The sequence below is a fragment of the Heliconius melpomene genome, chromosome 21 (genome assembly GCF_056956725.1).
Source record: "Heliconius melpomene rosina isolate 202511_hmr_F chromosome 21, ASM5695672v1, whole genome shotgun sequence".
Lineage (NCBI taxonomy): Eukaryota > Metazoa > Arthropoda > Insecta > Lepidoptera > Nymphalidae > Heliconius > Heliconius melpomene.
In genome coordinates, this window is record NC_140409.1 from 11,092,450 (window position 1) to 11,119,847 (window position 27,398).

At 31.1% G+C, this 27,398-nt stretch overlaps 1 protein-coding gene across 2 annotated transcripts in view; it reads right to left on the reverse strand.

Moving 5' to 3' along the window:
- LOC146527251 (glutamate receptor 1-like) overlaps positions 1 to 27,398 on the reverse strand; it is a 115,350-nt gene that overhangs the window by 47,284 nt on the left and 40,668 nt on the right. For both annotated transcript variants that reach the window (XM_085205679.1, XM_085205678.1), the window contains exons 3-4: positions 19,988 to 20,115; positions 18,754 to 18,883 (exon numbers count right to left, since the gene is read on the reverse strand). In XM_085205679.1, the coding sequence (XP_085061805.1) occupies positions 18,754 to 18,883; positions 19,988 to 20,115 (258 nt within the window). The remainder of the gene's footprint in view (positions 1 to 18,753; positions 18,884 to 19,987; positions 20,116 to 27,398) is intronic.

Genomic DNA, 27,398 nt, shown 5'->3' on the forward strand with positions numbered 1-27,398 from the left:
GCTCAATTTTATGTAGGTTTTCTTGATTTTTCTCTTAAATTTTGCTGATTTGTTTTTATTTAAGTACAAGAAAGTATTTACAAAATTCAGTATTTTAGGAAATAATAAATTACTTAAAATAAAAAAACATCGTAATTCAAATTATCAACTAAAAAAAGAAAGAGGGAGAAAGAGAAAGGTATTTATACATTACTCGTCTGTGTATGAGACTGTCGCGCCTGCGCACGTCTCATTTAACGGTTTTATTCCACGCATTTTTCTTACGGTTTTACTATCACATTTTTTTCAGTTCGTTCACACAGCGAAATCCCTATCCCTTCCAAGCCTGCCGTAAGGAACTTCGTTCCAATAAATAAATCCGCTTTACGATGTATCCCACACATAGCGGGGTAGACAGAGGGAACCTAGTGTTAAGACACTCAGTTCCCCTCTTTCCATCGAACTCTGGAGGCATTGCGTGTTGAGTTATTCCAACAAAATAATAAAATTAGAAAAAAATAATAATAAATTTATCAGATTTCTAAACGCAGCATACATTAATTACTTTATAATCTGACAACTGTCATTTAATCAACAAAATAAAAACTATAGTCGAGATTCATAGATAAATATAATCTAAATTCATATATAATTAAATATCATCTTAAGAGTAATAAAACATAATATTATTGACTATAATAAAAAAAGAAAAAACCTAATTATATTAGATACATTTTATTGTACGAAGGCGCTCATATTTTAATGGTTTTTTTGGCCTGGGTTTCATGATTTTACTGGTTTTAGGAACACTTGTGAAAACGGCAGAGAACGAAGTTAACCTTGGGATCATATCAATTCAGATTGGTACCGTCAGCATTTAATAAACTTATTGTTTATATTTTTTCCAAGACATGTTGAACAATGAGTCGTTCAATAGAATTGCTTGTGGGTGAAACAAGAACCTTACACCGAATTGTTCCAATGCCTCCCGATGGGAGCTGTCTCTTCCATGCTATTGCATATTCTTTGTTTGAGCGTATTGATATACAACAAACTAATAAATTGCGCGAGACTATAGTAGAGTACGTATGTCGTAACTGGAATGATTTAAGTATCTACACTAGCGCTCGAAACGGGAATCCTTACTCTTCTAAAGAAGACATGCTTTGCTTAACTACGTACGGAGCTACTTCCGAAATAAAGGCTGCAGTAGATTTGTACAATATTAAGATAGAAGTGTATTATCACAATGGTGTCCTACTTGGTTTATTCGGCGAAGAGAAATGTCCTATGAAGCGCTTACTCTAAACTATGTTTTAAAAAGAGCAACTCTTGAGTTTCTTGCTATAGTAGCTTACTATAGGAAAAGTACTTGTAATGGCCAAATTGAATAAAGAATATTTTGATTTTGATAACATTATGAACCTTCCTACTTATAATTTCTGTACAAAAAGTAATGATATCCCATCAAAAACATAAATGTAAAAAGAAAGCCAAGTTCTGTAATAAAACGTATGCTTTCAGCGATAAAAGAAGTGAGATGTAAATGTATGCCAAGTTCAATGGTCAGTCCTGAAATTTATTTTTAACAATATAAAATATTTTATAACAACTGAAAATGCCCATTCTTCTTACAACTCGGAGACTTCATTTATGTGTAATATCTGACTTGGCTAGTTTTCAAATTAATTTACATCGATATTAATGAATGTATTCAAATTCTATTCTATTCTATTAAGATTCTATTGTAAATTAATTTGAAAACTAGCCAAGTCAGATATAACACATAAATGAAGTCTCCGAGTTGTAAGAAGAATGGGCATTTTCAGTTGTTATAAAATATTTTATATTGTTAAAAATAAATTTCAGGACTGACCATTGAACTTGGCATACATTTACATCTCACTTCTTTTATCGCTGAAAGCATACGTTTTATTACAGAACTTGGCTTTCTTTTTACATTTATGTTTTTGATGGGATATGTTTTTCTCTAAAACTATTCGCAATTTCGAAATAGTGTAAAAAGCAAATTTTATCTTCGTTTAACGTAGAAAATTAATAAAGCATTTTAAAGGATAAGGATTAATACCATTATATAAAAATATCCCTCACAATAAAAAATATATTGAAATTATTATTTTTAGACAGAAAAATGATCACTACACGTTATTTTTAAAAGATACGAATATGCCGTCGCGGACTTTTTTGTAGATCTTATTAAGAGGAACAATACTCCAGTACATTTTTTTCATGTAGTACTTACCATTAAAGCAGCGCATGCGCGAAAGTGTTTCGACGGGTAGGACTTTATACACATTTATCGTATTTATGTTAATTTACATAAGAATGTATAAATAATAAACGATATATAAACCTTCTATGAAAAATACTCGACCTAATGGTGAAAACCGCGTCAAAATTTGTTGGGTGGTTTAGAAGAAGAAGAGTTAGAAAGTTCAGACAGACACGAAAAGCGACTTTGTTTTATAAGATATAGGATAGGATGTTATAATATAGAATTTCAGTATTCAGTTTTTAGTTACAAAAATTTAAAAATATAGTTAGAATGTAGGTTTAATTGAATTGAACCCTTGTAAAAATTCCAAGAGGTGTGAAATTAAGGTAATACTCCACGTCCAAACTTTTATTCCAGACTTTTTCTAGTATTTTCCTATTAAAGTTATTATTATTTAAATTTAAGATGGATTATATATTTCAATTACGTATATATACTAATAGTAGATATTTAATTAAAATTCAATAGTTTGTTAAGCAAGTTTTAATAACCACTTCTATTTTCGCCTCGTCTCACATAATAGAAGTTGAAAGATTATTTGACCGAAATCGACACATAAATCCAATTTTCTATCCGTCCGAATTATATTCGAGGAAACTCATAACTCTTTAAATTCAATTATTGTGGGGAATGAAAGTTATCAAAGTTTAAATTCTGTAAATGAAATAACAATGTATAAGATCAGCTATACTAATTGCTACTTGCATTTGTTTGGAAATTCGTGGTTTGGCGTATTGAATGTTTTATACATATTTTCGACCTTCACTAATTAAATTTTTTATTATTTATTATTTGGAAACTTTTAGTTAATAAATATCTATTTGCACTAGTCTGGTTGCCGTGTGTTTGTTTCGAAATCCGAGGAGTTCCATCACTTTCCCAATATGCAGTATGCAGTGAATTGAGCGAAAAATGTGGAGTGTCTTAACACTAGGTTCTCTTTCCCTAATATTCTCTGTCGGTAGTGATGCTGCATTTTGCGTAGACAAAGCACCACTACAGACGTCCAGATGTGTCCAGAAGTGAAAAAATTTTACAAGAATTCCAATTCATTTTATTTTTTCTAGCTAAAGATACACGCTGTGTCCCACATACAGTAGGGTAGGCAGAGGGAACCTAGTGTTAGGACACACTCCAATCGCCATTTTCTGCCGAATTTTTGGAGTCATTGCGTGAAATAATAAAAAAAATTAAAAAGAAACATTATAAGTACTTGTACCTATTCTATACATGTGTATATATTTTTGTCCCAAAGCCTGCCTAACACATCCAATAAATGGAATTCCAACGGGAAGAGCATGGGGAAATGTTCATTTTATTATCATACGCGGATGGCCCTTACTAGGAAATACAAAGGCGGGATATAGATAATAAATACCCTTTAAACGTATTGTCTTATGATGTGCCATTATTTATATTGCATACTATTATAGTAATCTGAATGTTTTGTTTCATTATATCATTGGTATATTATTAATTATTGTGGGAAATATTGCATTATATTGCAGTCATGGCGCAAGGGATCAAGTGTGTGACTGTAAACGCGACGGGTTGTGAGTTCGATTCCCGCTCGCGGAAATGATATATTTAATGTTTTCATTTCTTAGCTCTAGTGTTGAGGTTAACTAAGGGGTAAGAATGTCTATTTCAGGTTGTTCGCTTCGATATTTTAAATATAATTTCCTTAAAAAAAATATGCGAATAGGTATAAAGTGTTATATATTTTGAAAAACCCTATAGTATGTAGATTTTAAAACAATTAATATGTTGAGGATTTTGTGATTATATTTTTATAATAAATATTAATAATAAGTGAAGAAAAAATAGGTACGTGTTTAAAGTTCATCGAGACTTGACAGTTATTGACGTCTCCCGACGCGTTACATATGATGTTGTTTTATAATCAACTGCGTGAAGCTCAAAAGAGTAAATTAATTTAAAAAAAACTATTACAAATAAATAATAAAATTACTAACAGACGGTTGATTATTAAGTGTCTTCACTAAATTTCAAAATGACTAATACTTTCAAGTGTTCCAAGAGTGAATTATTACTCCCATACATTAGAGGAAGAAAAAAACTTAAAGCTATATCTGTTCATAAAAGATCTATCTGGTTCTAAAAGAAAAGTATCATATTTCTGAACACAACATGTGTTTTATTTTTAGCGACATTCAAAGGAATCTCATTGGTTTCTTTAATAAACGATGGACAGAAGCGTTCCGGAGAAAGAATTCGTTTTTAAAAAAGAACCATATGTTGACAAAAATAAGGAAACTTTGTTTGTACCGATATTATTAACTAAACTGAAGATATTGATTACATATTTATAAATTTATTTATATATCTAAAACAAAAGGCAAAATTATTTTACTGCGAAGGTGTAACCTAAGACAAAATAAGCTGCAAATTAAATACCTAAGGTATTACAAAAGAAATCAGAGGTGCATTAGAATTGACGGTAATTGGATTTTCACTGAAAATAATAACATTTTGGCGAACGAAGAGAAAGGGGTCTGATTCTTTTGAAAGACCTTAACTTATTATTGGATTATAAACTGTTTGAAAACGTTTACAAAGGCCCGTCACGACTGAAATGTCCAAGTTTCTGAGAGGATTTGTAGTGATATTTTTAGGGTTCTGTAATTGAAAAGAAAAAAAAAGAATCCTTGTCAATTTTTATGTTTGTCTGTAAATGTGTCAAAGCTATTTATCTCGAGCTCGGTATCAATTTGAAATTAATATTAAATATTCAGATCAACAGTCTCTTAGAGCACAGAAAGAAACCAAGCCTCTATAAGCTTCTAAAGTAAAGCAAGGCAAGTAAGCATTTTGTATGAAATTCACCACGTATAAAATCTATAGGATATATTTCCCGTTTTGAAATGTGGTACAAAATGAATTTTTTACAATATAAATTAAAGAAAAAATCCGTAAAGTCAAAAATACAAACTTATATTTGTAATCCATTTAATAAAAAATAAGTGCATATGCCCGCAAACTTAAGTGTGACAATTTTTATAAATTGTACTTTTTGCTGACCTATATTCTTGAGATTGGTACGGAACCTTCGGTGGGCGAGTCGGACTCGAACATGACTGGCTTTTTATTTTATTAGAGAATATTTAAAAATTGACCTTATCAAGTTTTAATATAAGATATCCATTACACAAGGTAAAAATATCTTAGAAAATATTTTTTTAAATATTATCTTAATTATGCAGGTATACTTTTTAACAGTATTAAAAGGTAGTGGATAATAATCGTTACTTGAATAAATGAATTAAAAATGGTCATAATTATATCGTTTGTATCCAATTGAGCATCGATAAAAATTAAAATATAGAAAATTTCTGATTTTACGTTTTTTTAATGTTGTTAGATTACTAACTTTCCTCGTATAATATTTCAGCACCTAACTAAAGAAAAGTTGCAGTATGTACCACCTTTTTCTCAAAAATATTATATAAAATTTATAAAAGTAATGAAGATCTATGATAAATTCTATGATCACCCTAGTTATATATTAAACTAGTGGACCCGGACGCGGCTACGCCTGCTTAAACTATAAGAATATTTTCGCGTCGGTCATACTCATACTATGCCGCCCGAAGGCTAGGTCATTTCGAAGTGACATCTCCTTAATTATTTATCAAACTTCATAAGGATGAATATCAAAATGTCGCGGTACCGGTTGCGTAGCGACGCGACGGTTGTTATTAACATGGCAGAATAAATTGCATGTCAAATTAGAAAGTACTTTAAAATATATTAGTTTATATGTGTAATGTAATGTTATATAGCCTATAGCACTTCTGAAGAATGCAGCTTTTATACAAAACAAAAACAATGTAAATCAGACCAGTAGATCCAGAGATCTTAGCGTTCAAACAAACAAACAAACTCTTCCGCTTTATTATATTAGTATAGATTTGGAATTTTGAAGTCACTATCATTATTAGTTTATAGATATTTGACACATTTTTTTAATGATATTACTTACCAACAGCATTAAAACAAAGAAATTTAAACAAATTGCAATGAACTAAAATTTAAATCAATAACATTAATTACTCAAATGGATGGGTTCGTACATCATACGTACAACATAAATTGAAAATCACTTTCATACATATAAAGGCCAGTTAAAATTTTACACGTGTAAAATATAAATGGACGTCAGTTGGGATACGTGCCGCAATCAGTTATTGATCATTATTGCTGCTTTCCGAATTGTACCTAAATTATCAGAAATAATTGCAGTAGTACTGTTGTACTTCCCACCCATGTGGAAAGTATTAGTTAGTTGAATGTAGTTTTGATACTAACGTTTAATAATTGATAATAATGGATTGTGTTTAATTGCAATTTATTATTTTTTGATATTTTCTTTTAACTACTTTTACTACTTGTATATATTTTTAAAAGAAACTTTTATTTCTATTTATTTGATATAGGCTAAATAAAGCTATAAATAAACATTTAATTAAAATGAACTAAATGAAAAAATGTAAGCCCTTAGTAATACTTCGATTTTTTTTTACAAAAAACAAACAAACATATTTGATAACCACGTTAATTGGAATAGAAATTGTAGTTATTAATAAAAATCCAAATCTATATACGCACATAAAAAAATTTATTTTTTACAATGCTCCTATAACATTAATAGGTGCCATTTCAATTTTCCGCTGAGTAATTTTCGATGCTGAAAATTTACATTATTGTTACAAAAAACGTACAGCGATAAATTAACTATTTCTATTGAAACCGGAACGGACCGGAACCGGACGGAACCTGGGAACCTTGTGCACGGCACTCCGTTCTTATTAAACTTCTTTCCACTGAATTCTTGAGATATTGCTTATTGAGTGGTGGAACTCATTGTTTTTGCAATATTTTAATAAAAAATATTAACATTCTGCATTACCTCTATATAAACTAAAACAGTGTCAATTTTCATACTTCACCGTCCGCACAATTTTCGAAAAAAATGTTCAACTACTAATATACATTACAATGATAAACCACATTTACAATAAAGAAGATTTATTTTTTTCATTGAATACTAGAAAATTTATAAACATAGGTAAATAAAATTATAAAATATTTCTTAATTCAGAGTACGTTCAAGCCACATTGCCTATATTTTACCCGGAGAGCCAATCCCAAACACCTGCGCAGACCTGACAACTAGCCAATGAAGTGAGCCAATGAGAAAATTTTCGGCCACACATTGGAACATAGATTTAAAGTGACTCTTTAGACATCGTTGTACTAACTGCAATGAACTGAAGGCAAAACTTTTTAGTTGACTAAACAAGAAAAACTAAAACTCTTTCCGGTTATCCGGGGACTTATCTAGGAAAATGAAAAGCTTCCTTTAAGCGTTCAAAGTTCCAACTTTTCCACTTTTTCAAACCTTCAAAATTGAATTATTGCAATCGGTTGTAAATAACAAATGAGTTACCTGCTTTTAAATGTAGATACATTAATAGGTATTTTATACCTACTTAGGAAGAAAATATTATTTTTATTGTTAATAATAATTTAACATGATCTTAAGACAAATTTTATAATGTGCACTTTGTATAACATTGAAGCAGTAGCACAAGTAGGTTTGTGACTGTAAACGTAGAGAAATAAATTATAATTTATTATTCTTTTTAATTGCTCTAGGCAAAGCCGGCGTTAAGTTCCACCACTCAATACGCAACGCCTGAAAGATTTAGTGGAAAGTGAGAAATAGTGTCTTAACACTCGGTCCTCTTTGATTATATTCATTTATTTTTTTCTATATTAACAATACACTTATATTGAATTAACTCGTTGGTCTTGTAAGTTATTTCGCCTTATCACGTCGGTTTCCGCGACTCTTACCCGCCAGAGCCATTTGATTTCATTACACGATAAGTCTCAGATAAAACACTGTATATTCAAACGCACGAGTTAGGCGTAACCAGGTGATGTAGAATAAAAGGTGATAGAAGTGGCAACTGTTCAAAATCTTTTAATATTATATAAACATATCTTCTTATAAATAATTATTTTTTTTGATGAATAAGTTTTGACACAAACTTAACCTAAATTTCAAATAAAAAAATATTCGTATAGTACTTCTTAAAACTTAGAAGGGCTTCTTTTAGGCATGTTTAAGAATCATATATAACATACATTAGATAATATGCCTACGTTAAAAAAAAAACTCTTTTTAAACTAACAAAATACATATAAGATATGAATAAAGTTTTTTTTTAGTTAAACTAAAACATTATCGTTGCTTCCAGCATTTCTCGTGGGCTGAATGCAATGCGAGTGAGCACCGAGATGATATCGGTATTCAATTTATTCAAGATATAGCAAACAGTACGCGGTACAGACCATTTGAATGCCTCTTGCATGCCTTTTATAAAATACTTTTTTTGTATTACTTTTTTTAAGTGGGTAGATTTTATACATTTCTAGAAATAAGTTTTCTCCTCTTTAGTAGTAGCTTTTTCTTTATATTGAAATGTATGTATTTTTCAGCTTCAATTTTCCGCACACTTCATGGTAGACATTTTCCTCGACACCAGATTGAAGAAATGAAAATATTAAAAATTTCATTTCCTCGAGTGGGAGTCGATCCCACAACCTGTCACGTTTACAATCACACTTTGCGCCCCTGCACCACCACCACTGGTTAAAATATGTTTTAATTATTATATTTTTTCTTGGAAGACAATTATTATAATATATTTATTTACCAATGGCTATATCGAACCGTATTATAATTGTACATAGAAAACAATAACAAACACCAGTATTATATATATATATATATATATATATATATAAATATATATACATAGTTTCTTTTATTAAATAAACATAAAAAAAGCTATCGAGCCAACGTATTACACGTAATATATTCTACAAAATATAACTAGATACTTTTCCAAACATACTAAGAGTATAAGGTACGGAATCCAAACAAATGACTTAAAATTAATGAAATTTCATCCCTTACAGAGCATCAGGTATCTCTCGAGCGGGAAACAACATCGAAATGTGAATTTATTGAAAATAACCTCCCTATTGATATTTACGTACTGTTGTAAATTGTGAGGAACCTTGATTCTCTTTCCTAAAAATAAATAAGGGGGAAGGCCCCGTCTGACTTATATAGCAGTCACTTCTGATTATGCCACAATGTACTGGCACCGTGTTTTAAAAGAAAATTGACACACTTACTAGTCCTTTTTTCCGCATTTTTTTTTTATTATCATACACTTTTAGATGGTTATTGTAAGTGAATTACATTTATATTAGTAACTAGTGAGCAATTGTTTAAGGCAGCACATTAAATAAAATACATATTTAAGTACTATATGTACATATATTTTGTATTATAACAATAACGTAACCTAGCAACCGTAACTATTATACTCGTATATATATACATGACAACAACAGAACCTACCTGAACTTTCGAGACATTTAGGGAAAATAATTAATCTTTAATAATTATGTAATCGTCGATTTTTCATTGTTTCTAAGAGTTAATGAGCTTATTCTAACCTAATAATTGAAAAAAAATAACATAAGCTATGAGTACCTCGCGGTGAAGGCGGTAACAGTTGAAGTTTATTTTATAACTAGCGGACGCGCGCAGCTTCGCTTGCGTATTTAGGGGTGAATTCTAATAACCCATGAAACATTTATTCGATGAAATATTTTTAAGAGTAAATTTCAAATTTTATAAAAATCGGTGGCGATTTAAAGATTTTTTCCATACAAACTTTCAACCCCTTATTTGCACCCTTAGGGGGTGAATTCTAGAAAACCATGAAACACATGTTCAATTAAATATTTTTAAGAGTCTAAATATTAAATTTTATAAAAATCGGTGGCGATTTAAGAATTTTTCCATACAAACTTTCAACCCCTTATTTGTACCCTTAGGGGATGAATTCAAGAAAACGATGAAACACGTGTTCAATTAAATACTGTTAAAAATCTAAATTCCAAATTTTGTAAAAATCGGTGCCGATTTCATTTTTTTTCCATACAAACTTTCAACCCTTATTTCACCCCTTTAGTGTTAAAATTTTTCAAAATCCCTTCTTAGTGGATGTCCAGATTACGAAAGTAAACATCTGTCCAAATTCCACATTTCTACCATTAGCGGTTACGGCTGTGCGTGCGTCTTACCTCAGTCAGTGAGGACAAGTCCTTTTATATATATAGATGATAAGTACGATCTTTGATGGATGGAGATGCAAAAGCATCTCCCGATTACCATATATCTGGGTAGATCTTTAATATATAATAAATAATTAGCTTTACGTATCAATGCTCTAATATAAAATAATGTATATTATTATAAATAACAAGTATCGACATTCCTTATAGAAATTACGATAATGTCGTAAAAAAAAACATATTAGAAGTCATTATAATTGTCAGTCAATTAGTTAAAGCGAGTAAAGCCGCGGGCGGGCCGCTAGTAATATAATATATCTCGATTCTTTTATCATAACTTTGTTAAAAGATATCAAAATAATGATTTTAGCTCCGTATCTAAATTTTTGCACAATTTTATTATATATAATATGTTCAATAGAAATTTTAATTCAATTTCCCCACGCTTAAACAAAACTGGTTATTGGCAACCGATCACTTTATAATTGATTACTAAGTACTTTGATATCAACTTTATTTACTTTATGTTGTTGGGGCTCAGATGACTTTCGTTGAAGGACTAGACTCGGTGGATACTGAAGAAGTTGTAATAATTTAAACTTATAAACAATAATGAATATTAAGGCAGTTTACTGTTCACAAAATATGAATTGAATTGAAAATTTTAATTTATGTGCCTCTAAAAACACCAATTTTGTATTTTAAATTGTAAATATTGAATATAGGCTGATAATAAATACTTAAATATATGATAATTATTAAGTCCACAACACGAGAAAATGTACTTAGTTGAATTCTTATTCGAAGAAATCCCCACTGCTTACTCCTTACCACGAGGAAATAAATATTTATTTTAATTTATATTTTGGCTCTGGTGTCGAGGCAAAAGAGCAGGGTTCAGTTCCGCCACTAGTGTTGAGTGGCGGAAAAGCATTGCTTTTTGCCTCCAGATTTTGGCAGAAAATGGGATACAGTGTGAGGCTGATTTGTAATGAGAATAGTAATTTGGTTTACTTTATTTGATAACTAGTGGATCCGAACGCGGCTACGTCCGCTCGAACTATACGAATATTTATTAAATATATTTATGAAAATATTTTCAGTTTTCAATAGAGAGATGCGTTAAGCAAGCTCATTTTGGGTGACGTTTTCTAACAACAAACTTTGCAAATCGTTGCTTAGCAACGACGGTTGTTATTAACATGGCGGAATAAATTGCATGTCAAATTAATAAGTATTTTAATATATGGGTATATATTGAAAATATTACAAATATGAGAAAAAAAAAGTATCCTATGTTCATTCCGAGACCCTCAAGTATCTCTATATGAGTATTTTATCACAATTAAATAAGCGGTTTGGCCCTGATTGCGTAAAAGACAGACACACAGACAGAGTTACTTTCGAATTTATAATATAGGTATGGATCAAAGTGCATGTAGATGCTATCCTGAGTAAATTTCCTGACTTTTGCTAGTCACCACTTTAGGTTCCTAAAATTGTATACAATCTCCAGATGCCAAAGAGATAGAGATGCGGGCATCATTGACACTATCAAGGGAACCAGAGATCATTATTCTCTCACGGGAGACAAGTCACAAATGCTTTGCTCTATAATTTGATGTTTGCCTGATCCAAGATGTGCCATTTCTACGGATTTGGCGAATTAAAATACATTTGTTTGTTTAATAAATATTTGTATGTACATAAGCGATATTAAATTTAAATAATAATAAAAATTGCTTTAGAACTAAGAAAAAAAGGTATAATTTAATAATATATGTTGACTTGGAGGCTTATATTTATAGTTATAATACAGCTAATATAAGAATTATCTTTATCGACAAACAGACGGTGGAATGGTAAAATTATCTTAAATATATTTTTAACAATTTCGAAACTATTGGATCTAAGCAATATTTGTATATTAAAAGCTATTAAATAAATAAATTAAATTAGCTCCACGCTGTATCCCGCACACAGCAGGCAGAGGGAACCCAGTGTTAAGACACTCCGTTCCCCACTTTCTGCCAAATTCTGGGGGAATGGCGTGTTAAGTGGCAGAGCTCAACGCCACCGACACCAGAGCGAAGTAATGGAAATATAAACATAGATAAATATTTCACTTCCCCGAGTGGGGATTGAACCCACAACCGTCGCGTTACAGTCACACCCTTTTGCCGCTGCTTCACGAAGGCCCTAAACTATTATTCTTTATATTAAAAACTTTTTATTACTGTGTAACCAGCAAATAACTACAGGATTTTAGAAAGATTTGCATTCAACAGGATTGAGAAAAAACAAGATTTTCATAGGATTTTACTTCTGTAAGTCCACGCAAACAAAATTATGGACGACTACTAGTGATAAATAACGCAACAGAAAAAATAATATAGTCCATGCAAGCGAATATACAAGTGGAATATTAGTATTGTATATAACTCCCAGATTTTATTAAGATTTTATTGATTTTATTACAAAAGACTAATACAATAAATTAAAATTAAATTGTTATTTAACAACCATCTACAAAATAGTTTTCTACAAAACGTTGGCATCCATTTTATCCTGCTGCATTGCAGTATCGGAAAGGAGTCGAAAATATTATTTTAAGATCATAAAAATACATTCGTTCATAAATAAACATTGACAAAAAATTATACAGTATATTTTTTTTTCAACAAGATTTCAGTTTGTTATAGTCTCCGCAAATTTTATGATTGACTCAGTAAATAATGAAAAGTTTTCGTTTTTATCTATATATTCGTATACTCAAAGGGCTCAAGAAACTCAATCCTCAAAGTGTTACGGAGGAATATGAAATTTTAGAGAAGTAGTGCAGAATGCTGTTATTTTTATAAAATAACACATAATTTTCCCAGGCAGACTATTAAAGGGCAAAACTCAATTGCACCCACAAAACGTTGCGTTACAGACAGACCTGGTGCCCCCGCGCCACGATGCCCTCAAAAGAAATTACCAGAATATGTCAATGAAAATCTTAAGAAATAATTTTAGGTTTATTAATTCAAGTATTTCCAATATAATTAAAAACAGAACATGTCTGGTTACCACCCAAATAAAATATTACATGTTAAGTGACGCAACTCAACTTTTTCTAACCAATGGGGAACTTACGCAATCTTATTTCATCATCATCATCATCATCATCATCATCATCGACAGCCATCTTTTGTCCACTGCTGGACATTCCCTTCCTTCCCCAATTCTCGCCACAACACTCGATCCTCAGCTTTTCGGACCCATCCCATCCAATCTTATTTACATACTATAATATTTTACTCTTGTATTTATCACTCTTTTTTGATAGCTACAGTTGTAATTCACACATAAGACGGTAGGCAGAGGGTATCTGGGATTAAGATATTTTTCGTTCATATTAATGCACTTTTGTCCCCACTTTTCGGCGAATTCTAGAGGCATTGCCTAAAAAAATAATTTTCTTCGCTTCGCTAAAAATAATTATTTGTATGAACATACAATATACACACTATGTACATATACTAGTATGTCTTATACAAACCACTGCACCTAACACCATTCAGCAATTCTATTGTTACGGATAGGATAGAGCGCATTGCAATGAAAGACTGACCTAATATCATTAGGAAGAGCTTTAGTGGTCACAATCCGCGCTGACCGTAAAACTTAACGATCAAGACGGTCGTTCCGCACACCACTCAATAGAAAAAAGTATCATTGTACGAGGACCATTTAAAACTATTTTTATTGTTTTTCTAATTTTTAATGGAATTAATTTGATATAATTAAACATTTTCTTCATATTTTTTTATATTTTTAAAGCTTAAAATACTTTTAAGCTTTAAACCTAAAAAAATTGAATCGGCATTGCAAATAAGTTGTAAACATAAGCATGCATGTAAGAATTTCGATGTAGCCCGATGAGAACGAGTGGAGAGTTCTAATTTCGCTACTTTAAATTTTTTGTAAATGTTTTCTAAATATTTGTTTTTTAATATTATTTTAATAGGATTAACTTAAATTTATCTCCACATAAGGCAGGCTGAAATATATGAGTGCTATGTAATATAATAAGATAAGTAATATTCTAGCCAAATCATATAAATAATTTCACACACTAAATAATTCAAACATCACAATTTTATGATATACGATCCATTTAGAATCTCTTATATAATAACAAACTTATTGCATCGTCGATTAATACGAGCTTTAGAGAGTAGGGAATTTGCACAGTTGCAAACTGATACATTGGTAAAGTTGTATAGCATATAGTTGTGTTAACGCTCCTTGGACTATAAATCTAGAGCTTCATAACTTGAACTGCAGTTGAGTAGGTAGGGTCCCAAATGAGGTGTTCAGCTCCTGTACTATAAATATTATTTATGCTCCTAGCGAAGTCCCAAGGAGCTAGAATAAGTAAGGTATTTCTTTCTATGAACATAAACTGAGGTGTTCGTTTAAAACGAGCTCTTCTTAAAAATCTTAAGAAAATAAATAGTGAAGTATATAAAATAGAAGTTTTTATTGGCTATTTAAAGATTTGTAGAATATGATAATAATAAATTAAATATTATAATATATTTACAATATTTACTTTTTATATGTCTTGGTTGATTTTTGTTTATACTATTAGCTTTATTTTTGTGACAAATTTACTTTGTTACTTACCTACTCAAAGAACAATATTAGTATGAAAATAGCTGCTACAAAAACTGATACTCTCACACTAAAATTTGAAAACATTTGAAAACAAAGACAAAAGAAAACTGAACTATTTAATTCACTTTTTTAGAAACATATACATACTCGTATATATATATATTTACAAATTTCAATTTTTTATATTATTTATCTATACTAATATAATAAAGCGGAAGAGTTTGTTTGTTTGTTTGTTTGTTTGTTTGTTTGTTTGTTTGTTTGTTTGTTTGTTTGTTTGTTTGTTTGTTTGAACGCTAAGATCTCTGGATCTACTGGATCGATTTACTTTGTTTTTGTTTTGTATGAAAGCTGCATTCTTCAGAAGTGCTATAGGCTATATAATATTACATTACACATATATACTAATAAATTAAAATACTTTCTAATTTGACATGCAATTTATTCTGCCATGTTAATAACAACCGTCGTCGCTACGCGACCGCGTTCGTTACCGCGTCATTTTGATATTCATCCTTATGAAAATAAATATAATAGTCACTTTTAGCATTTCATCTAGATTGAAATTATATTTCTATAGAAATTATATTCTTATATTTCAAGCAGGCGTAGCCTCGTCCGGGTCCGCTAGTAATAAATATAATAAAGCTTTCTTCCTGAGTGGGGACTAACAGTAAAAAAATCGCAATTTATCTTAGTAACGAAAATCACCAACCAAACGGTCATCCACAATACGAACATGGCGGCATAGGGCGAGGGCGGTTAGCTAAATCGTTTGACATTTGCCAGCCAAGTCCGTCCTTAGGCGTCGAACACAATATTCGTACAAATTAAATAAGTTGGCTTTGTTCCATTGCTGATAGACACCATTACGCCTCGGATGACTATTAACGTCCGTTGCCGTTCAACCGCAATCTCTTTCGTGTGGACGTTTTATTATCGGTAGAGTCAACTCTGTGTAGCGCCTTGGGTGTAGTGGTGCATGTATAGTGAGTTACTTAGGTTCTTTTGTAACAGAAAAGACATAAATACAAATTTATATGTTTAGTTGAAATATATTTTTTTCATTTTCACGCCTTATCCATATCATATATCCAGGGTAGGTAAGGGAACCCTAATGTTAAGGTACTGGTTTTATAGGCAGTGGCGGAACTTAACGCCGCACTTTTCCGTTGTTATCAGAGCGAAGAATGAATATATTTAATATTTTATTCGCCCGAGTGGGAATTGAATTGTCGCGTTTACAATCGCACGCTTGTGCCCTAGCGCTACGACGAAATCATTTATTCAATTGTTAGTTTCATTATATCTATGCCACTTTACTTCAGAGTGTATCACGAGCTCAGGGTCTTAAGAGGAACAACTCTTATCCACCCTAGAGATGTATGTCTTAAATAGTTATTTCTTCGGTTTTCTTGCACTTCAGATAGGCAAAGAGCAAAAGCTCGTAGTTTTTTTAATTTTTTGTGTAATGTTAGACATCATTATTATAATATCCTGGATGATAGAACTCTATACTACAGTTTGACTAAAAAGATAAAAAAAAAAACGAAACCAGTTTAAAATAAAGCCCAGGTGGATTTGTAAAGTCAAATCCATCACGAACAGCCAAGCACTTTTAAACATTCAAGTAGACTCAACATTTTAAATATCTGTCAGCAGGAGCACAAGGGTGACTATAACGCTACGGTTGAATTATTAATTATTAATAATTGAAGTTTATTTCTTCGCTCTGACACCAAGGCAAAAGCCCGGCGTTGAGTTCCGTCACTCAATGCGCAATGCCCCGAAAAATTCAGCGGAAAGTGGAGAAAGGAGTGTCTCAATACTATGTTCACTCTGCCTACCCTACTGTGTGCGAGATATAGCATATAGCTGACAGGAGTCCTTATATAAATTTTAATACGTGAAGCAAAAATTTTGAACCCCTTTTTACGAAAATTGAGCGGACGCAGGAGTATGAAATTTGGCACATTTGTGCTTTATATGTAGAAGGAGTTCAGAACGTTAATATTTTTTAATAATAATTCTTATAAAGTATATAAAATCAATATATTAAACATTAGACACACTACCACGAACTTGGCAATATTTACACTTTTATGTTAATAAAGTGGCATATACATTGCTATGGCAACGCCAACGCTTATAGACATCAATTGGTTCTAAAATAAAATTCATTGCATATAAATAAAAATAATTCGATCTTTCAACGCATAATACCAATTATTCTAGGTAAATGTAAGTTACTCCATACAATCACTGTCAGCTTTGAATCGCTTATTGTGACAACTAATTAACAAGGCTATTCCTGATACCAAGAATATGGTCTAAAGTTCTCAACCATCCAATTTCCTGTCTCTACTGCATGTATATTGTATGTATATCTGGAGACTTACCACAATTCATTTTGTGTGTTGGTGACGAATAGAACTTACCTAGATAAAATATAACTTCAGTTAAATTTTTTTTTAAAAGAATGTTATGGTACATATATATGTTTAATTTAATTTCTTATATATGTTTATAATTACTTTTATAAAATTTTGCAATTTTAAAATTTTTATGATCAATTGTAAAATTCTTAAACAAAAAAGAATACGTTAACAGAACAGGTAACTACAGAACAGGAACAGGTAACTATTATCTGGAAGTAAGTATAACGAAGTGAACGAGAAATAGAAATTTAATTATTCGCGATTGTGATAGCACTTATACCCGCATAAAAACTTCTTGAATGAGCTAAGAATCAAATCGTATAATATAAAGGGAAATAAGCAGGACAGTGGAATAGTGCTTGATTTTATCAACAATGATAATTGGTTCGATATCTACTTGAAGGAATGATTATAATATGACAATATTCAATTATTCCGCAACTTAACATACACCGTGTTGAAATGAACAAAAGAGGAAAACGGAATGTTAAAAAACTAAAATCCGTTGGCCTATCCTGATTCCTGCTGTACACAAATGAAAAGAGAGAAATCCCAGCAGTAGCAGTATAAAGTGAACTCATTGCACACTAAGTGTTATACAAAATAGACAAGCCCTTTTGAAAATATACTAGCATTTATGCAAGTTGCATTTGTCGGACTTTAAATTCCGTCTGAATAGATGTGTGAGAAGGGCGGGCGAAGTTTTGAGTGCCACTCGACGACCTATTGTTTAAGTATGCTTAACTCGCCTAGTAAATTAGGAATGCTATTCAAATGTTAATATTGAAACTGAAATAAGATAAAGAGTTAAATAACTCAGATTTCAATAGTGAAATTGAATTTCACTTTGTAGCGGGTAACGTTGATATTTTTGTTATATGTAATCGTTTTTTTTTTTATGAATGTATGTAAATATAGTGTGATCTAAGAGCTCGTCGTAGTCACAAGTATGTGACTTTAAATGCGACGATAGTGGGTTCGATTTCCACTCAGGGGAATGGAATTATAGTATCTTCATTTCTTCGATCACAAAGCAAATCGGGGCATTGTATCACGCCACATGCAATGCATCGAAAATTTGGCGGAAAAGGGTGAACGGAGTGTATTAACACTAAATTCCCTCTGCCTACCCTGCCATATACGTGATATAGAGTGAAACTGAAAAAATAAACAAACTAAAAACAAACTCACCATCATGAGAATCATAGATGTAGATAACTTCTTTCCATCCGTAATGTATTATTGTATCGACGATTGCCCGATGATAGTCCGGCCGCATGCTGACCGCGTGATCTATTAGTCCCGATGACGGCGGTATTACCTGCATCGAGAGTATTCTATATTTAATGGGTCACTGTTTTGTGGGTAGTTTCGAAAATAATATAGCTAAGTTGTTGTTTGATGGATTATTAACTGACTGAATGCGCTCTCAGGTCTGAGATCGATCTTGAGATGCCGTTTTTATTTATAATTTATATATATATGAATAAAAGCGGCATCTCTAGATCTATATTAGACTTGAGAGGTTTTATATACGGGCCTAATCTCAGTTAAGCGCTCATTGATGTTTGTGAGTACCTATAGGAGCTGATTCGGTATTTGTGATTTTATTAACTATTATTAACATACACCCTCTGCACACTGTATGTCCCGCTATACATAAAAGATATACCTATAGGATTTAAACACAATTTTCACAGTTATATTTTGGAACTTTTTTCGTCAGCATTTAGTGTTTGTTTTGTTTGAATCGGTGCATAAGTAAAAAAGAAATATATTAGTAAACAATATTATGTTCAACAAAATTTGCCACAAAATAACTGTTATATTGAAATGGTTGAAACATTGGTTTTGATAATGTTTTTAGACTACGAAAGAATTCAGATTAGAATTCCAGATTATTATCCTACATGAATACTTGTGTAGTTCAAGCAGACGAAGCCTATATACATATATTTGGTTAATAACAATAACGTAGTTGCTGACTAAATAACTGCATAGTTCTATGATTTCGATAAATCGTATTTCAGAGACTTCCAATTGAATATTTAATCTTACAGAAAAAAATCTCTTTCGCTGAGCATGGAAATTGAGAAGATTTATTGTCAGCGAAAACCTATAGACGTTTTAATGCAGTTTTATCTCGGCCATCCGTGTTCATTAAGTCTAATACATTGTAGATTTTTCTGCTCTATGTACACTTTTATTATATATCCTGATAAATTCTCTAAGAATATATATTTTTTTATTATTACATAAATTCAAGCAATATTAAGAATAAAAATTAATTCGGACTTTTTCCTATTCTTCGTTCTCACGCAGATAAAAAAATAATAGTTTAGGCTTGTTTGTTAACTCTTTAACATATTACAAAAAATATTAATATTAGTAATGACAAAAAATAACAATTAAATAAATATATTACCTTCTCAGGAAACCAAGGAGTGATGAAAGGCATCTGGAACGTATTAGTATAAGAGTGCAGAGTATCAAATGATTCTGGAGTAACGGCACCAAGCATTGCAAACACACCACGCGCAAATTGGTTGCAGACTGTGAACAAAGAAAAAATTGTATAAGAATTCTGAATAACGTTTGCTGTGGCGACATATTCGTATTTAAATATCTTTAATAGGTCCTTTTGAGCTTCTTAGTATACTTTCATATTTAAGCCAAGAAAAAGCTCATCTATCTGAGCAGCGTTTGTTTTCTTATCTCTATTTTTTAAATAGATAATCATTAATTGTCCTGATTTCATTAATACATATTTGCTGTCACAATATGTATGGTCAACACGTTAAATAACTTTTGCAAATGTAACCCCACCTAATCCTATTATATTATCAAACCGTCCGTTCCAGGAATCCATTCTAATATATCAAAAAAATTTCATTCAAATCTGTTGAATTACCTTGCATGTACAGAGAAATCTTCCAAAGTATTGTTACAATAAAACAAATTATATTTTTACTTTGTATAAATTAGAAAACCTTATAAAGAGACTTTTTTTAAAAAACAATATTATTCTACAAAAACTCCTTTAGTTTTTTTTCCTTTAAATATTTGTAACGCAGTTTTCAGTTTTATTGAAGCTGTTAAATGTGAATGCATGCAATGGTCGAGGCTTATATGTTTTTTTTTTTCAAAATATATTTTTCTATTTAACATACTACTAGTGAATGTCGGACTTATTTTAAATGCCTAATTAAATGCCTGCCTAAAGCACTAGTGTAGCAGGGACACAAAGTATTCTGCAAAATCGACTGGTTTTGGGTTCGATCCTGACTCGGGGGAAAGGTTCGCATTAGTTCCGCCACTCAACACTCAATGCCTCCAGAATTCGGCGGAAAGTAAGGAACGAAGTGTCTAACACTAGGACGTTAGGAGGTTCTACCCTGTCTACCCGGATACAGCGCGAAGCTGTTTTTTTAAATTTTATTATTGAAAAATATATATATATATATATATTAGATACTATTATTATAACAGAAAGTAATTACTGCTAATTTCATAATAAATATCAATAGAAATATATGGTTTTTAATTTTTAACTACGACTCTATTAAAAATGTTAAAAAATCATAATATTGCATAGCGAACGCCACAATAGCAGAGCACTGGGGTTTTATCGCAATAAAATCTGACCTACATCTCAATTTCTATTGGACAATCCTAGATGCGTACTGTGTGAAATATACTAACGTTACTTCTATTGTATACTCCTGTTTGAATTATTATAAGAAGAGATTTCTAATGTACGAGTATTTGTTATTCATTTTATTATTAAAACTTATTGAATTTTATGTCCATTTTTAGAAGATTATGTGAATTCACGATATATCCCATAGCAGAGTAGGCAGAGGGAACCTAGTGTTCAGGCACTCAGATACATTCTGTGTTGTGGCGGAACACAAAACCGCGCTTTGCCGTGTTACCAGAGCGACGAAACAATGTAAATAATAAATATTTTATTTCCCCGAATGGGAATCGAACCCAACTTAACCCAAAAGTAATCGCGTTACGTCCGGTAACAATTGAAAATAACTTAAGTAAATAGTTTTACTTATTTAACTTTTCATAACCAACGATCTTAATGATTAAAGGAATCCACTAAAGTACTAAATTTCCATATATCATTATAATAATTGAATATTTAACATTTTTTAATATAAAAAGTAACAAATTGTTTAATTTCAAGAACGTGGGCATCTATATTCCGTTATTCCCAACCGACAGCACCTCCGTTCGCTGTAATTACACTCTAACACAATTACCTTAAAAGCCTGTCACTGGAGAGAAATTTAATGAACCTATTAATTGAGTGAATTGTCTTAAATTTAATCTAGTTACATTTTTATGTCATTGATACGATTCTTTTTATATTAGTGACGTTTGATTGTTGATTATTTGATGTATTTTTGATGTACTGAGATAATCTAACTTAAAGAAAAATATAAAATGTTTTGAGTTGAAGTTAAGTTCGAATGAAAAATTACATGTTGTTTGGTATAATTATTTATTAATATTCTCTAACAAAAAACGGCTTCAAACAGTAAATAAAATAAAATATGAATTTGTGTTATTCGTCGATTTCTCACGCAAATACTTAATGCAAATTTAAGACATATGGTTTTCTCATTGAGACATCGTTAGAAATTCAAACCAACCAAATCAAAATAAATATTGGAGCCTATGGTAAGCACCAGCTTTCAAATTAAAAAAGAATCATCAAAATCGTATCAAAAATTCGTCAGAAAATGGAGAACGGAGTGTTTTAATACTAAATTCTGCCTATACTCTAACAGCGTGACAGCAGTTATTCTTAAAAAAAAGTATAAACTATATAAAGCGTACAACACAAATAGAGACATTAAATTAAGTTAAACAACATTTATCGTACGATAATAGTATTACAATTTTGTTTTTGATTAAGCGTTAGCGTGCGGTTCCCTTCCATAGCCGTAACAATAATGGTAACGTAAATAAACATGTACGTTTATACTGATATACATATGTATGTCTGTCTGTGACCATATAGATATAGAACAGAAATTGTAGGTAATCACGATGCGGTTTATTATGCATTTTGCAATATTTGCTTATTCGGACTAATTGTGCGATACTTATTAACCTATCTGATAATGTTATATAAATATTATATGGGACCGACGTTCTGTGTTTATACTATTTATGATATAAAGTAGTCTAGTCTAGTCTAGTAGTCTAGTAGTCTAGTCTAGTCTAGTAGTCTAGCTTTATAATAAAGTATAGTGAAAAAATATCGTCTCTTTAAATTTGTGAAATAATAATAAAATAAAATTAAAATAAAAAAATTAAAAATTAAAAGCCTTTGATATCTTGCATCTATAGTTAGTACATACATATAGTAGTTACATTTCATAAAATAAAAAAAAACAAGTTAGTGTTAGTATTGTTAGTAAAATATTATTAGTTTTTATTTTTTTGTGCGTTTATTATACATAATCTTTTGTTTACTTATCTATTTATAACTATTTTTCCCATTATCGTTGTTATTATTACTTTTAATTTACTTATTTATTTTTCAATGCTCGAGACGAACCACATTTTTACCCGACTGCGTGATTATGGGTAATGTAAATAAGACTATGTATGTATGTTTGTTCCTACGAAGCTCTGTAAAGATCAAACACAAAAAAATCGGTCAGCGATTTTGATACTTCTTAAGAAAATCTCTCTTAACCTTGTGAGTAAAAAGACAGGACAATAATTAAAATCGGGGAACTATTTCAGGTGGTATTACATTTGACAAAATTCTTAATTCAATAGACCAATGACTGGCTTTTTTTCTTTGCAGTATTTGATTTAATTGGGTTTTTTTTTATAATTCAATTTGTTTATCTATTTAAGCTGAGACAAAAAAGCTTCATGAAAAACATAAAAGAGACATAAATTATCAAAACTAACAATTTAATAAAATTTCTTCTAATTACTACTTACGGTACCAAAAATTACTTGCATTTATACTGGAATTATAGAGTATGGTTGGCATAAATTTATGTGCACGCTAAAGCATAATATATCAAATGCATTTACATAGATTGGAATGGAGACATACACCCATATATTCTCCGTAACAGATATTTCGATTATTCAAATTCGTAGTACATATTGTATATAAGGATATAGTGATTATTTTATATACAACTAGCGACAGGCTCGCGGCTTCGCCCGCTTTAACTACTGAATTATTCGTATAATGTATGATTGCAAAGCACATAAGATAATGTGAAAATTAATTAAACCCTAATGCAACCCGCATTTTCGTAGTTCCAATAAGGATTTTCCAATTGTTTTAAAATAAACACAAATACATAACAACAAAAGACAGAAAACTTAAACGAAAGATGTAACCAACTACGTCGCGTGGAAATACATTACTGTTACTTGTTAGTAGACAAATAAATTATAAATTGTAAAATTTCTCACATTTCTTCGTCTGAATAAAAATGTTATAATTATGTAATTTTTTATTTATCTTTATGTTGTATTTTAGTATAGTATATGTTACTATAGCCGGGGGGGCGCTGCAGTGCTTCTTGTAACATACGCTCCGTAGAAATATTCATAAAAAATAGTATCAGTGCATAAATAATCAATAAAACTAGTTGAGTGGTTAAATAATCATCTGATTCAGGACATATATTGTGGACAGTGACCGTGAGCAAGTTTAATAAACAATAAATCACAAAATAAAGTGTGTCTGACATTGTTCTCATTCGTCATCAAAATTAATGCTTTAGTGAAAAATTTTACAAGTATATTTGTGTTTTATTAGAGTGATGCAAAAATTATAAGGCTAAGAAAGCCCTCAGTGCACATTCAGTAGTCTATTTTTCAAATATAAAATAAATAACTACGTTCGTAACGTGACTTGCAAAATTTGACCCAAAAGAAGCGCCATCTATTGCGAGCTCGCGAGCACTTTCCTAATTATCGACCGGACAAAAACCAATCAAGTATTACACCGCGAAATCCTAGAGAGGGCACTAATTATACCAAAAGATTGTAAACACTTTTGTAGAAACGCTTATAATATTCAATCATGGACGAAATTATGAGTGTGCTTCGCAAAATACAAAATGACATAAACGAGCAAAAAACAGCGATTCTGGATAATGGCAACATAGTTACACAACAAGTAACTTAGAATATTAACACCATATTGGAAGAAAAATTCAAAACTTGGGAGGAAAAATTCAAAAACATTAGCGAAAACATAGAAAATCAAGAAAAACGTCTCTTTTTCCTCGAAAAACAAGTCAGACAGAGAAATATTGTATTATTCGGTTTTGAAGAAACTGAAACCTCATATTCAAATTTAGAATCAAATATAGTCAATTTTATTGCACAATATTTCTCTATACAGATGGACCGCAGAGACATACAGGAAATAAAAAGAATAGGTAAGAAAGGAGAAAAGCCACGACCTATTATCATTACGTTCTCGACACTTGGTATAAAAATAGATATATCTCAAAATAGAGGAGCACTAAAAGGCACTCATTATTATATTAAAGAGGATTACCCGAAAAATATATTGGAAAAAAGAAAGTTACTACAACAGGAAGTAAGGATGGAGAGAGAAAAAGGAAACAAAGCAATAATTAAATATGATAAAATTGTAATACTAAACAATAATATACATACACCAGCATACGAAAACAAAAAAAGAACTCTTTCCAATTCCCCTGAGCACAACAAGAATAATGGAGTTGAGCAAAAATTGCAAACATGTAAGAAGAATAAAACGCAGAGATCGATACAAAGATAATCAAGCTTATCCGAGAGTGTTTTAAAGCCCAGCATGCTAAACTTTTTAACTAACAAGAAGCCAAATGACGCAGCCAATAAATCAACAAAATAAATCCACGTACAAATAGCAACTACCACCCCCCTCTTGCAGAAAAAACACATACAATATTCAAACAATAACTATTTGTTGAAATTAACTAATTGCAACACTGAATAACGCCATCTATCTTTATAAATGTCAAAAAACAATGACTTGTCTGTCGATAATTTCATTCATATACTGTAATTTGTATTGCTGTCTGTTTACTAAGTAAATTAAATAATATTGTGTTCTGGAGTTACATTTTCTTATAAATTACTTTAACATTCCATTAGGTTATGGGCAAATAATGTCCGAAAGTAAAAACGAAATATAATTCGATACAAAACTACTGTGATTAAATTGGATTCAATTTCATAACCTCGCAATCGGCCATTACCGGCGTGTTTGTTTCCTTCTTCAACATATTCTTTGACGAAAAGTACATTAAAATGGTGTCACAAATATCAATGGGCACAATTGAGAAACTCATTGGAAGAGGAAACTACCAAAGTTAGAAATTTGCCGTCAAAAACTATCTGGAACATGAAGAATTGTGGCAGGAAATTGAACCTGATGCGGGTTATCAATCCGACAGCAAGAAAAATACGAAAGCAAGATCGAAAATAATACTTTTGATAGATCCAGTTAATTATGTCCACGTTCAAGAAGCTACAACAGCGAAACAAGTATGGATAAAACTCGAAAAAGTATTTGATGACTCTGGGCTCAGTCGAAAAGTAGGTTTACTAAGAGATCTGATCACCACCAACTTGGAAAATTGCTCGAGTGTTGAGGAATATGTCAACAAGGTAATGTCAACAGCTCATAAGTTACGGAATATCAACTTTGTGGTAGGAGATGAGTGGCTTGGTACATTGCTGCTTGCTGGCCTCCCTGATTACTACAAACCGATGATAATGGCTTTAGAGAGCTCTGGTGTGGCTATTACTGCTGATTATGTCAAAACCAAGTTGCTACAAGAGGTTAAGGTATCAGATTCTGTTGCTTACTATTCAAAGGCCAAGGCTTACAATAAACAAAATGTGTCAAAGTTTTCACAGAATAATTCACATAACCAAACACAAGAAAAAAGGCAACCCAAAGGCCCACGGTGCTATGTATGTAATAAGTATGGGCATATGAGTAAAGATTGCTATTTTAAAGACAAAAAAAAGGGTTCGTCAAACACAGATAATTCAAAAATTAATGGTTATTATGCTGCTTTTCCAGTTTCTGCTGAATTGGATGGAAACTGCTGGTATGTGGATTCTGGAGCATCTCTGCATATGTGCAATAATGAGAATTGGATGTATGATGTTACTCCATGTACAATCAATAACATCAAGGTGGCAAATAATAAAATAGTGCCAGTAAAAGGCAGTGGCAATGTGGATTTCCAGATAAGAGACTCAGATGGCACATTACAGACAATACAGGTTAGAAATGTTCTATTTGTACCCACACTATCAGTTAATTTACTTTCTGTAAGTCAAATGATAAATAATGGCTGTGAAGTGAAATTCGAGAGAGATGGTTGTCAAATTTATAAGAATAATAAATTAGTATTGACAGCTCTGCATCGCAATAACATGTATATAGTAAATAATGTTTCTGAAGCACCGGCATTGCTATCAACAGTGAATGAGCAAGATATAAATTTATGGCATCAAAGGATGGGCCATCTAAATTTCACTGACTTACAGAAAATAACAGAAAGTGCAGAAGGGGTTGAATTATTAAAAAAGGCAATCAAGTTTGTACAACTTGTTTAGAAGGTAAAATGAGTAGACAACCGTTCAAAAATACTGGCACTACAGCTTCTGAATTGCTCCAATTAATTCACTCTGATGTTTGTGGTCCGATGGAGACAAGTTCTGTTGGAGGTGCCAGATATTATGTTACTTTCATAGATGATTATAGCAGGAAGGTATTTGTCTATTTCATGAAAAATAAGTCTGAG